This window comes from Cuculus canorus, chromosome Z (genome assembly GCF_017976375.1).
Source record: "Cuculus canorus isolate bCucCan1 chromosome Z, bCucCan1.pri, whole genome shotgun sequence".
Classification (NCBI taxonomy): domain Eukaryota; kingdom Metazoa; phylum Chordata; class Aves; order Cuculiformes; family Cuculidae; genus Cuculus; species Cuculus canorus.
Window position 1 is genome coordinate 17,408,881 of NC_071441.1, and position 15,066 is coordinate 17,423,946.

Sequence of the window (15,066 nt, forward strand, 5' to 3'; positions counted from 1 at the left end):
CTCCCAAAGCAGAGAAGTGGCAAATTGCTATTAGAAAAGAGAGGTCTGTGTTCAGAAAAGCAAAAACAGAGTCTCGTCTGTGAGGATGACAGTTTTTCCACACCTATGACATCCACAGCAACACTTCTGATTCCAGTGAGAACAGGATTGTGTTTGGTATCTCACACCCTCCATGCATCTTCAGTATGCATGTGCCATAACACAATACATAAGAAGACAAAAAAACATGGCCTGATGTCTGGGGTATATTTAAGTACCTTGGACTACAACAAAGATAGGCAGGCTGAATACACATTCCACCCAAGAAGTAAAATCACAACGCTCCTCACACAGTCTTCATTGTTTACGAAAGAGCGGTCAGTCACTACAGAAGTCAACTTGCACAGTTACCTAGAACTGATGATTCAAAAAGCATGAACAGGAATGCTTGGTTGGGAAGTCCAACCAGGATCTTAAAAGTAAGTCTGGGAATTTTTTTTATAAAATAAACTGGCAGAAACTGAGCTGAAGCATTGTCATTGATAATGAGGCTATATTGAGACGACATGCATGATTTCAACCTGTCTTGATTCATTGAAAAAAGCTGTTTTGTTCTCAGATGTCAACAATTTGTATCTAAGTACAGGAAAATTTATTAGCAGAGTCTGAAGTTCATTTAATGTCCTGTTTTGAGAGATCATAATTGGAGAAAAGACATTCATTTTGTACTTCAGAAATTCTCCTCTCTCAGCATTCTCACTACAACATTCTAACAGATTAAAAAATCTCATCTCAAATTTGTAAGTGTAATAAAGATATGACCAAATAAACCTATTGAAATCACGTTTTTTCAGTAGTTGATAGCTTTCTTTGTTGATTCCTTTGCGTTAAATTAATGTTTTACGTACTGGATTAAGATTCTGTAGATTAAACATCAGCATTCCACCATAAATACAACTTTACCCGAGTGAATAATTCCAATATCTACTCTCTCTAATCTCTAATTTTCAGTAATTCTAGGTAATGGTCAACAATTAGGAAATTTATACCATCCCTGACCTGTCCTCCTCAGTTCTGACACCAGGTTTACATATCCATAAACAATATTTTGTAGAGACTGATCAGTATCTGAACATTTAGTCCCTATGTTTTTTTCCTCCATACTGTGACAGAGCTGACTAATCTCCTTCCCATTTCCATTTTTCTTTCCCAATTATTTTCCCCTTTTCTCTATCCCTTTGCTCACTGTTATTTTTAATCTTTTAATTTCTACCTTGATGTTTCCTTTCTCCCTTTCGCTGTTCGTTAACTCTCATCCCCTTACAAAGGACTGGCAGCTTACAGACCGTAAGCAGTGGAGATGGCTTCCATACTGCTATCCAAAACTCGTCTTAGTGCCCTCAGAAGAGAAGAAAGCTCAATTAAGTAGGTGGGATATAAGCAGGGTCTTTCTCTGCTTTCCTGCCCTTGTTCTGCTGGGTGCTCTCAGTTTTCTGACATCTTCATGAACTACAAGATCTAGTAACAATCAGTATCACTATCAGAACGAGCTTTTTTTCTTCCATAAGCCTGAGGAAAATAAAAATTACCTCTCATTAATTTTTCCATCTGCTGGCCAATGGCTTTTTTCTTGTTTCGTTGGCATCTACTTAGCCTTATAGTTTTGAAACTTCTAAATGTGTTTCAAGTTACATTTCCATTTTCTTATAGCTTTACAAGACATTGTGCCTGTAGCTGCTAAGAAACTCAAACCTGTATTTAAGAAGCATTCCTTCTGATGGTACAACTACACAAATGTCAGACCAGAATCTTCTGTTGCATAAAAGTTAGTCACCAAAGATTACCACTTCTGTGCAGAGTCATAATTCTCTGATCACTAAAACAGTCCCCGAAATATCAGTTTTTAAAAATGGCTATCCCACCAGTTTCCTCCTTATTTTTTCCAAGCAAGAACGTGCTGGAATGATCCAGAGATATGGTTGGGCATTTTGTAACTATTCTATTTGTGTAAATTGTTTTTAATAGGCATTTAAATGCTCTTGCAGCATCGATTTACTGGTCTCAGTAAATATAGTTTCAATACCTCTGTAAAACAGGTTAAAATTGTTTTCACATCTGAGGGAAAGCTGAACTTTATTTGTAGTATCTGTGGCAAAGTCATAGGGGATGTTATTTTTCTGACTCAAATGGAACTGGTTCAGTGCAAACAGTCTAGACGTGGGCTACACATGCGTAAGCAAAGAGAAGATCTAAGAACAACACGCTTAAAGGTGACAGTATTTGATCAACAGTGCCACAAGGGAGTATTTACCAAAAAAAAAATCTGCCTTACGAGCTTTCAAGTTTCTTGGGCTTTATCCGCACTCCTCTCACAAACTTAGAAATGGGCACCAGTCACAATCCAGAGTCTCAAAAGGTATTTTCTATTCAGACCAAATAAAGCCTTGAAAATGACAGCCAGTGCCTCAAATAAACATTTTTTGGATCCTCTGACTCTTTGAAAGCTGCTACGAACTGAGGCACATGAATTCTGCCCATGCTAGTGGTAATTTTGAAAATAACTTTTTTTTCAGCTGATCAAGACCTGGTATGTTGGAAAAAGACATGCCTGTGGACAGATTGTGGTTGTAAGATTAGATCTTTCTATGACAAAATACAATGCTTTCCTGGTCACCACCCCCCACCAAATGCTTTTGCTTTTCTCCAGTCTCTCCACATTTTTTTATTCACTTCACGTAATACAAAGCTTAACTCTGTGAATGCTGGAGTCCAAAAACTCTGCCTTTACAAGGCAACCAGTAAGGATTGATTTTTTCCAACAATCAGACATACCATGCCAGTCAGACCCTTGCAGTTAAGGTATCCAGCCCCTAAAGGGATTTTGGCTAACTGCTTTGTGATTCGCTGTGTCCAACCCCATCCCAATTTTGAAAATACTTTTTCCCCATGAATTAATTTATCAATCGATCCTGAATTATGCATGCTGCACTTTTTGCATTAGTAGATACAAGCCTTGGAAAAAAAAAAAATCAAAGGTTATTTATAACATCCTATGAAATAAATAAAACATTTCAGTTTGGAAGCTACCTAAAGGACTATAACAACCTGATACTTCATAGCACAGCTGTAAGAGTGCCAGGAGGAATTAAGAGCACCTTCTGATAGTCCCTTAACCTTCAGTTCTTCCCTTCACATATCGGACACAACTCACCATGGATGATCTGTTGGTTCGGCACTGGTGAGACCGCACCTCGAATACTGTGTTCAGTTCTGGGCCCCTCACCACAAGAAGGATGTTGAGGCTCTGGAGAGTGTCCAGAGAAGAGCAACAAAGCTGGTGAGGGGGCTGGAGAACAAGTCTTATGAGGAGCGGCTGAGAGAGCTGGGGTTGTTTAGCCTTGAGAAGAGGAGGCTGAGGGGAGACCTTATTACTCTCTACAACTACCTGAAAGGAGGTTGTGGAGAGGAGGGAGCTGGCCTCTTCTCCCAAGTGACAGGGGACAGGACTAGAGGGAATGGCCTGAAGCTCCGTCAGGGGAGGTTCAGGTTGGATATCAGAAAAAAATTCTTCACAGTAAGAGTCATTGGGTACTGGAACAGGCTGCCCAGGGAGGTGGTCGAGTCGCCTTCCCTGGAGGTGTTTAAGGAACGGGTGGATGAAGTACTTAGGGACATGGTTTAGGGAGTGTTAGGAACGGTTGGACTCGATGATCCAATGGGTCCTTTCCAACCTTGTGTGATTCTGTGATTCTGTGATTCAGTTCATCATTGGCCTATAATGAGAATTTGTATAGCAATAATAAGAAATTTAATTCATACTTTCAAAATTCATTATTGTATTCTGTTGCTTCTAAATAAAGTGCTAGATTTGAGAAAGTAACATTTCTTCCTCTACTCCACAAAGAACAGCATTCCTCAGAAGTTCATTCTTTTTCTCCTCCAGAGAGACTGGCAAGAGGAATGTCATAAAGCAGAAAAAAAATAGGTATCTAGAATTATTCTTATTTGAAAGTATTTCCTAACAGTGGCCTTTCTTGTTACACTCTATCTGCACAGAAAAAGGACTTGCAGATATGATTAACAATCAAGAATTCATGCCTTTTATTCTAAAGCATCACTTTCAAGGTTTATGCTGAAATTGCTTTAATTATTTTATGTTCCGTGTGGCAGAAAGCACTGTTCTCACAACATGGACCTCAAGATGTTATAATTTTTCAAGAGATATAGTTAATAGTAAATCTTCATGTTTCTAAATGTCTGAAAAATCTACAGTATTAATAATACTTCATGGCTTTCTTGCAAGCATTGCCTAGATAAGTGATATAAATACATTTTTTCCCTATTAAAACTTTTGCCTACATTATAATCTTATACAGTAACTTCTTTCTCTTCTCCTAGATACTTGGTGTATATGCCTGTTAGCCAGTAACAAATACTTCATATGATATGATACATACTGAATTATTGTTCAAAGTTCTTAGATTGGTGTACTAAGATATTGCTCGGTTTTTCATTTAGCAATGTGAGAACTCAAAAACTCCAGCCTATTACAGAAATCCATCAGTGTTACAATAACTTATCAGGGAAACAACTGAACAATTTAAATCTTGATGACTTTTACCGTGCTTTAGTGTAGTTGTAACGTAATTTTTTTTCCTCAGAAGGTGAGAGGTATAATTTACATACATGCAAATTACAAACCAGGAAATGTATACAGCCTTCCATATTCAAGACGGAATTTATAAAGAAATAAAATATAATCAAGTAAGAACTTTTAAAATAAAACATAGTTGACAATTCTATTTTTCTCACACAACTATTTTTACACAGCTAACCAGATGGCCTTTCAGTTTCTGGATTAAGTCAATCACTCTATTTAAATATCAAATTACTGAGATAGAGTTCAACAACAACAAATGCATACAGTAGTATCCTTTATAAAACCATTCTAACCACTTCAGAAAGCCTGAATTTAATGTACTAAGACAGTGGATAAGAAACAGTTCCAAGCCCAACTGTGGGTAATTAGAAAAAGAGCACTTAAAATTCTTGCAGTTTATAGCACACCGAGATGCAGATTGTAAGGAATAGAAGACAAAGCATAAATAAAGTTTCAGCTCAGGCCAGAACAGCTATTTGATAGAAAAGACAATAGCTCATTTTTAATCCACTGGCAAAACCTACAGGATCCATGACTTGTTATGGTGGGTTTTATGTACAGTCTCAGAATAAGTTCTAGAGCTTTGTCCTAGGCTGTTATGTGGTGATCTAAAGACTGAACTTCTTTTCTTTAGAAGTTTCATCCCAAATTTGTTAGAAGTCACTCCTAAAAAAAACTAAGATAGAAGTGTGATATAATCTGAACTCTCACCAAGGTAAAATCACCAGGTCATCTCCTAGAGGCTTTCACTTGACATTGCCAGAGTACAGCATCAAAAGTCCATTTTCTCTGGTCCAAGCAACGGAGTTGCTGAAGCCATTGCGCCTTGATGCTTCTCACATTGCCTTTCATTTACTGCTTTCATAAGTAAGATAAGAGAAGACAGATGTGTTCTAGGAAGATTATCTACCACAGTTCTGTTCATCTTCGTCTTCTGTCTCCACGGGACAACCAAAGCAAATGAAAATGTTACAATGCAGCTGATGAAGTAGGGAGATGGGTCAGTTTTAAAAGTTTTCTTTTACAACTTGCTTCACAAAGTAAAAAAGTCAGAAAGCCAGTGCTGACAGCTCTTAACTAGAAGCCTGTTTACATACTTTCAGTCAGGCTTCTTAAGTAAACAAGGTTTCTGTATGCAATAAAAAGAGGCAACAGTCACAAGTTTTAACAAGCAAGATTCCAAATAGGGATATGGGGAAAAAAAATTCACAATGAGCACGGTTATGCACAGAAAAACGTTGTGCAGAGATGTTGTGGAATGTCAATCCTTGAAGATATTCAGAATTCCACTGGGCAAGCACTGAGCAACTTATCTAACTTAGAAGTTAGTCCTACTTCAAACAGGAGGTTGGACTAAGTCCCCCAGAAGCTGCACCTAACCGGCATTTGTCTATGGTTCTGTGCAATCACACTGTCTTTTGAAGTGATTCGCCAGTTTAAAAAAAACCTGACAGATAAGAAATACAGACATTAAATCCCACATCGTTTTAGTCCTTGACAACTCCTGCTTTTTTTACGGCCTCTTGAAGAATGAATTTTGTTTGGCTCTTGCAGGCCACATAGCTCAACTCTAAGTCAGTCACACATTCTACTTTCTGCCTTGCTGACAGCCAAATAAGAGCAGGTAGATGATTTTGGAAAGGAACAGATGGAGGAAGCCTATACTTTAGTCATGATACGCAAAGTTACTGGAAAATACAGCTTTGTGAATTCTACTGACAGAACTATGTTCTTCTTTGTGAAGTATGTGAAGTACCTAATTCAAATGCCTGAAAAATTAAAGTACTGGAAAATACTTCTAAATATTTTGTCTCCAAGCCATAGAGAAGAGAAAACAGTACAATAGCTGCACCCTGAGACATCTCTGAGGTGGAAAAACATTATGAATACATGAGTTTGTCTACAATCTCACTTTGCTTCCAAAGTACAAAATAAGCACGATATCTAGTTAATCTCCCTGTCCTTTACAGTCGTATAAATAGGGACATTGTGTAGTTGATGAATATTCTGCTGTAGGTAACAAGGAAAACACATATACTAGATGCTAAGGTTTTTATTTCTGGGATTTGTGTTTTGGGAGGGTTTTTGTTGGTTGTTTGTGGGGTTTACTTTTTTAAAAACACTTCCAAGTACTCTTCCTCTTCCATATTATTATTGCCATTATTGATAGTGATGATGAGCCACTACTTCAATAATACCCAGCTGAAAAAATACAGACACACAGAATCAAGCTCCTTTAAGGCATGGCACTTCGTTAAAAAAACCCCAAAACTTTGGGTTCTCAGTTTACATTTTCATCTACTAATCACTAAGAGACATTCATCACCTTTTCCAGCTTTCCTCCAAAAACATGAAGACAAGAATAGTAGAGTTTTCTGACATCATTGTCTGAGTCTAAGCATAATCCGGGAGAGTGAACTGGAGTTCTATGCAGCATAAAATATAGTTTTCAGGAATGGGTAACGTTTCTTCGCATTATAATTACATGGTGCTTTGACCATATTGCAGGAAAAAACATACTGCAATCAGCTAGATTTGGTTTTTGGACTAATATCGCAGTAGTATCTTCAACCAGTTCAAAGATGCACATGAGAACCTTCTTCTGAGGAGTTCACAATTTAAAGTGTAATGGAAGACTCTTGCAAAAATTCACATGCAATGTTTACCCGCAGTCCAATTTTACAACTATCTAGGAGGTATTCAAATACTTAATAGCTTGTTTTCATTCTGCTGGAGTAATTCATTTGGATATTAATATTCTTCTGCCAAGCCAGCCTTTTCAGCCTCGTGAACTTTGTACCAGTGCACAAGACAAGAAGGTAAGATTAAATAGGAAAAAAACTTACATTAGGTACTCTTATAATTTCTGAGGACTAGCAAAGCCCAGAAAACAAACTAGTTAGAACCCAACTTATACAGCTGAGCTTTAAATTCATAATTTATTAAAAACGAAGCAAAGCAACAATGGCATTGTGTATCTGACTACTTCTTTGGAAACACGAAGAGGACAAATACAGCAAATCCATCTGCAGGCTATGGGTCTTTTCGTGTTCCATTTAAAAGACTCCATGAAATACTCATCCTGAAATATCTGTTTTTAAAGGAATTTCCTTCTTAAGTAGAAGTTTGCTTTGCATAGTTTGCTTTAAAAAAAAAAAAAAATCTGGTCAGACTACGAAACCTGAAAAGGTTCTTCTTAGAATTGGATGCAAAATTGTTGGGTTCTGCAAGCTAGAGATCTGGAAACTGAGCTAGTGGTTAATTTTTTTCAATGCTATACTGCACGCCAAGTAGTTTCTCACTTCAATTAACAGCGTAACCGTAGTAGATACGAACAAAAATGTATACATGAAAAATCTTTCTATAAATTCCTAACTTTTTTTTTAATTATGAATCTTCAATCTGTCATAATCCCCACTGTCTGTTAGCAGTTACCTTTGGCCACAAAATGACTACATTCTTGCTATAAAAGGGTCGAGACAGGATTGAACGCTGAGATAATAGGGTGGCAAGGGCCACACATGCTACAAGACCATTATCTTGGCAAGCAAAACTATAACTAGTAACTGTATTGGAGAAAACATGAATGTGGCTCTTTATCTGTTCATCAAAGAAATGTAATACCTACAAGCCATAACAACTGTAAATTTAAAATTAATTACAAAGGACAGTTCAACCTTTGATACATAAATATGAATACAATCTACTACACAATCTATTATTTCTAACTTTAAAGACCACCACACTTCAAATATCCTGCCCTGGCATTTAAGATACTAAGTCTATTTATTTCTATTAAAAAAAAAAAAAAAGTGTTGGATAACAAAGCATTTTCTACAGAGGATTCTCAGCTCTGGGGTTCTCAGCTCTAGGCACTTCACCTCTGACTTGCTTCTTACTATTGCCCACAGAAGACCTGACTCAGCACTGTTACCCATTTCAGTGCAAAGTGCTGCCTGACGTTTGGCACACCAGGGGTTTGAGAAGACCAGTCTGCCTTTGTGCTGTGGTCGATCAGGGTCATTCCTCTGCACTGTAATCGAAGGTGGTAAAGGCAAAAGTACTAGGTCAAAGTGCAGTAAGCACTGTTCACATTGTACAAATATTACAGATATGGTTTAATGGGCAACGAACATAAAAATGTAATACTGAAAACAATAAGGCACAAGCTCAGTGAACTGCAGAGATATCACAACATCTTCAGGAACATTTTCATTTTGCCTTCAAATTAGATTACGTGAGATTATTCAGCTTTTGTATCAAATATCCCCATCTCAATCTAGAAGACTAAGCTATTATTTTGCTGAGGCATTTAACTGAGTACTTCAAATGACAGGGAGTTATTTTGTTAACTACATAAAAATAACAAAATATTTCTAATTTGGACTCAGTATACTGAGTCCAACATAGTGAGCTCTGAAACACTTAATTATTGGGTCATATAGATCAATCCAGCCCATCAGCAGAGTCATCGTTTTTCTACAGCACTCTCTCCCTCCCACACACAAATCAATTCCATGCCGCCTACTTTTTTTTCCCTTTTGTATGTGTTGTATAGCCCTTGCACCCACCATTAGGTTTTTTTAGGCAATTAAAAAAAAAAATCTTACTCCTAAATTCCCTGATACTGGCTGCTTCTCTTTCAGTGCATAGCGATGTTTTCACAGCTTCTGTTTGTAGCAAGGGTGGTTTTGGATGCACATTACTCAGGTTGAAGTTCCCAAGAGGCTGAGCAACGGAGACAGTACCAGGACCCTGATGGTGCTGGTTGTGGTTGCTAGGGTCCCTCGTGACAAAATTAATTCCTGAGAGCGTAAAAGAACAAGACAACTTTGTTCTAAGAAGCAGCAGTATCATATAACACTAGTGGTTTAATGCACACAGCAATTATGCTTTTTATTTTTCTTAATAGGTAAATGCTGAATTTTTCATTTACACTTACACCCCCTAACACATGTAAGACTTTCCTCTGTTCATTTACCAGCCCACCTGTAGCTACCATATGATTAAGGCATTATCTTTTTTAAAAAATACATGTCTTCCTTGGCAAAATTACATTAGATGCAATGAACATTTAACTTGAAAAGGACCCTACTCAATATATGTGCTTCATTACTTGTCTCAAAGAAAACAGAAACATGTAATATCACATATGATCACAGAAAAAACATCCCCATTTGCTTTCATGCAACCTTATTGAGCTCATTTTATGCTAGATATCTGAAGTAACACTAACATAAACCTTCTGAAACAGCTCCCATGGTTCCGCCATTAAGAAATCATCTGGATTCCCTTGAAAACACTCCTTATTCCACACAACTTTGGGGTCTTTCATGAACTAAAGGTGAGCAAGAGTTGTTCTAATTTTTACAGGTGGCTAATGCTTATTAAAGGCAGTAAGGGACTGCCAGAGCACAACAATTACACTAGACATGCCATTTTCCAAAGGCCACCTTTCTGAAACAGCAATTGCAAAACTACATATGCCTTTATTCTAAGCCACTTTGCTGGAATTTCAATGTGAACAACACCAACATCTGCTCTGCAACTGACATCTGGTATTCAGCTGACAATGGCTTTTGAATCCTTGTTATTCTTGCTCATTTTTAGCACACATTATGTCATCATTACATGTATCAGAAAGCACAAAGGAATAAATTCTAAGCCATATAATCACTGTTTCTTCTGCTTTCCTACACACAGATAGTCCAAAATTACTATTTATTTTCGTAATGTTCAGTTCTCACTCAGACTTGAACACAGTAATTCCTGCTTTCTCCTAGCATGATTCTAGAAGGGACTAAAGGCTCAGACTCAAAGGCGGCATATAAAGTAAATTCAGGTAGGATTTAGATGACTAATTTAAAAAAATATAATCTTTAAAGCTTCTTTTCAATACTTGCATTGGTCTGAGACTGCTTTACTTCAAGGGCTACTGAAGTTTGCATTAACACTCCTCAGGTACCTAAAATCTGCTGGTAGATAAACCAGGAAGTGTCTTAATCTCAACCAAGTCAAAAAGCTGGGAGATTTCTTATCCTGGCAGCCACAGACTAGCAACTCCTTCACCTGTCTTGCCTAGGGACCTTGATTTGGTAGAGGTTGTTATGACATGCTTCTTAAATTGGGCTTTACATAAAGCCCAGTGGTAACTACTTCTTTCTGTTAAAAGATGGCAAGATCCAGCCACTGCCTCTATAATTTTCTTCCCACTTCCCCACTCTCTTCATATAGTAGCCCCATAAACACTGAGCTAAGATATGGGAAGACAGGAGTGTGAGGGAGGAGGTTTTAAAATAATAGCATTCTCCTTCAAAACCACTCAAATAATCAGGACCCACTCTTCTTTTCTAACAATCCTCTGGGATGCATAGGAAAAAATAATCAATTCATTAATACAGGAAGTAAAAAAGAAGACTTATTCTTCATAAAAGTAAAATAAACTTCTACTGTAAAATATACTCAGGCTGTAAGAATATTAGAAAGATAAAAGAATGCCTGGGAATGTCCCCTGGTAAGCAGCACAGAATAGCTCACATCCACACCAGCAAACCTTCCTGTGCTTTCAAGCAGGCTGGCTGCAGGCAGAGTGCTCACTGCAAACAGCCCTAGGAACAAGCTAACTGCTGCACAGGGTCTGGAAACCATTTGGTAGCCGTTCATTGCCTGCAACTGTTCTTACAATACAACAGTACAGGCTATTCCACATCTGGAATGATTTAAGGCCCTGTTTAATTTCCAGCTATATATCTGGCCATGTAGTTTCTGAAACAGAACTGAACTGAGAGCACTTGGGCTTTCCCTCCCTCTATTTCTTAGCTACGGCTAACAGGCATTGCGGTCTTACGTTACACATGACAAAAAAACTTCTTTGAATACTCTTTCTCAGATTACCCTGGGCCAATTGTGAAAAATGGGGGAAAGGACACTTAACTGATCTTCAGGATGATTTCTGTTTGTCAAGAATATTTTTTTAGTAAGTGGATTTCTCTCTTTTAGAAGTTGCAACGCTTGCCATAAATTTTCCATGATACAAATAAATTACTAGAACTACTGAAATATTCAAAAAGACTATTGAGATGATAGGAGACTAAATCAATTTTTAAGTCACTTACACCTGGTATAAACTTAAGCTACTGAGGCAGGGCAATGTAAACTCATTCTTTGGATGCTCTTAGCCTGCAGCAAACACCCGTAGAACATGGGAGTCTGAACATCAAATCAATATTTTAAATTATTATCTTTTAATTTACTATTAATATGTTAAGAACAGACCAGGCTTAGTATCCCAGCTCACATGAAATGCAGTGTCTCGTCAAATTAACAGAACCAATCACAAAAGCCCAAAAGCTTTCTGGAATCCAAGTGCAACTGGCTGCCAAAGGGACTTCACAAGTTTCCCTGGGAATGCATTACTTATGAAAAGTAGGCTGAAGTTCTTAAGTCTGCTGGACAGTTCTGAAAAAATTGTTCATTGTCATTTTGTCTATCGATGCACTCTGTTCCTTATGACTGTTTTCAGAGAATAAAATATCCCTGTAGTTATAACTGTTGCTTGGGCATACTGGGTCCTTCCACCAGCATAGATTTTTTTAATGTGATATTAAGATGTACATGTGATTAAAACTTATGCTAGCATATCTGAGCCTCCAATAGAATAAAAAGGTATTAAATTAGCTTATTAAAAACCTCACTTTATACATTAAATAGTTTTAATGTAAAACATTACATAAATATTTTTACATAGCAACCAAGTCACTAGTAACTATTCTCTTCACACAACCAGTCTATGGGAGAAAAGAAATACACTTCTTTAGATATCACAGAAGTTCTGGCACTATTTATTTTTCAAGCCTAAAGTGTGTGATAAGCAGGTAACTCAGAAAAATGTCAGAAAACAACAGAAGAATTTTGGAATTTAAGCTCTGTCGAAATCACTTTCTGCTGCTTTCAGTCATGGTGAATATTAGATTTTAAGTGGTACATACCTAAAAGCTCTCTTTCTTGCGATGGCAATTCCAGGTCACTAGAAACTGACACTTCTCCATCAACAAACTTTGACAACTGTGTCCCAAGATATGTAACCTGTACAAACAAATCTAAATAAATAACTGGTCTTTTTTAATTAGTGGTTTTCCGGACAGGTGTAAAAATTTCACTTTTCTCATAAAACTGAATTAATGCACTTAACAGTCTAATCTGTGTCTGTCAAGATCAAGCAGAAATTCTGCTAAGTTGAATTCTAAATGAAAAAAATATACTGCAACCCATCTGCAAACCCCTCTAACCTCTGCCAGTATTTTTGCAGCATTTGTCCTTGACGCCGACATTTCAAAAAGCTTTCTTGGTTTTCTTCTACCTTTTAGCTTTTCTGCCAGTCTCTTAATCATCCTAAGGCTACTCTTTCAAAGCACCAGTTGCTTACACAGCGAGCAGTCCGTATTTTCTCAACACTCATGACTAGTTCACCACTGTACAGCTACAGCTATTTAGTTCTTTCTTTGCTGCTTATTCATTAAGACTAATAAGACTGTTTAAAATCTAGGTTTGTGCACACTTTTGTTATTTAAATTTGGTTTTGCCATTTATTATTCCTATTTTGAGGAGTAAAATCAGGCCTACCTTACTCCACACATACTTCCATGACACATAAATATCACTTCCTAGTATGTCTTTAATCCACTGAACTGGATCTTGTAGTATTTTTCTCTTACTGGTTCTGATTTTGCCGTTCTTTAAGAGTGTGGCTTTATGACTAAATTCCTAAAAAAGAAAAACTAAGAAGTAATTTTCAATTCATAAATTAACAATGAATTATCATCCTTAAAACACGAGAATACTCTGAAGCACAACACAGCTGAAAAGTTGAAGCTAATTATTTCCACTGAAAAAGTTAAAAGAATTTAATGCTACTATCATAAATTGTGTCATGTAAAATAAGAGGACTTATTGCACCAGAATAAGATGTTTTGGTCACAAAGATACCACTATCAAAGGACAAATCACCCTGGGTATGTTTATCAGAACTGTATTTGCACTGTAGTTCGTCTCAGACATAATAAAGGTGTGAATAATTTAATTTTCACCACTGAACTCAGGAACTCACAGGAGGCAAGTCTGTGCCACAAGAAACAGTTGCTCAAAGGCCTCACACATGTGGAATATATGCATGTCATGCTGGAATTCCAGCAATGATTCAAAGATGAAACATATTTGCACGAAGACTTCACTTCCATCAAGGACGTCACTTACATGTTTTAGGAGGAATCCGATGGCCTTATGCAAAAGCAAGTATAAAAGAACTTACTGTTACTGCCTCTTTCATACTGCTAATACAGCAAACGCATATGCACGCTCAGAAGCAGTTGTTTTTATAGTTGTAAACTATTGTTTTATTATACTCGTCTCAGTTAGGCTGAGACAGCTAAACAATGTACAAATTAGCTGTTGATAAACTATGCCAGCACTTAATAAGGTTGCTTAGCATGCAAAACATTAAACAATAAGAATAAGATAATAATCCACCAGCAAATATCAAACCACTTCCTACCACATCCACTGGCTTGCAGTGTCTGTAAGAACCTAAACTAGCGTGTTTAACCCAAATAGTTCAATGAACACTCAATCCAGTTCACAGCTTCATAACTTAGGCCTACAGCATTCAAAAACTGCATTCTACCAGCCAAAAGCTAACCTTAAGGAAGAACTATGTACCAGCTGCATGTTGTTACCAAGTATATCTTATAATGATAAAGAAGGAAAGTTTATTGGTCATCTCTTTGCAACTCAACAGACACTGGCTTCTAAATTTCAATCACTACAGTACTGTCTGCCAAGACATAAATGTGTGTCATTTTCATTCTAGTAAAAATCACTGACTTCTCTACACTCAAACATGAACATTTCAATAGAACATTGCAACTTCTTAAGATCCACACGCATCAAGCCAGTATCACAGATAACAGTCTTGAGAAATGACAGCAAACATACGGAATTCCTCATCCTTCCATGTAATCATCTTGAGGTTCAGAGGAATATTGCATGTCCCTTAAAGAAAAGAAGCATATGCATATGCCTATGACATGGCTCAACACAGAGGCTTGTGATTTACTGATGCTGCCTTAAGTTACAAAATGCAAGACCACACAAAATGGTCACTCTCAGCACAAAAGCCTTCCCAAGATGATTATAGGTGCAGAAAAAGGAGCTTTTTCTACATAAACTACACCTGGTGAGTTGGCTGAAAAGAACCTTTCATGTTTTAATCAGTACGTTGCCCTAGAAATTAACTAGCTCACAGCTGGGAATTCAGTCAATAATTCCATCGTTTGCTCAATACCAAGCCAGTCCCCTGGCAGCTGCCTTGCAAATCTGCTCCATAATTAGAGGCAGAGAGGCCTGTTTTTCTATTAAAAAGCAAAGAGGGA

General features: G+C 37.3%; 1 protein-coding gene across 1 annotated transcript in view; it reads right to left on the reverse strand.

Annotated features, from left to right (window-relative positions):
- The window catches only part of ANKRD31 (ankyrin repeat domain 31), a 63,674-nt gene that overhangs the window by 2,216 nt on the left and 46,392 nt on the right, over positions 1-15,066 (reverse strand). The window contains exons 23-24 of the mRNA XM_054054712.1: positions 13,262-13,402; positions 12,628-12,724 (exon numbers count right to left, since the gene is read on the reverse strand). Of these exons, the coding sequence (XP_053910687.1) occupies positions 12,628-12,724; positions 13,262-13,402 (238 nt within the window). The remainder of the gene's footprint in view (positions 1-12,627; positions 12,725-13,261; positions 13,403-15,066) is intronic.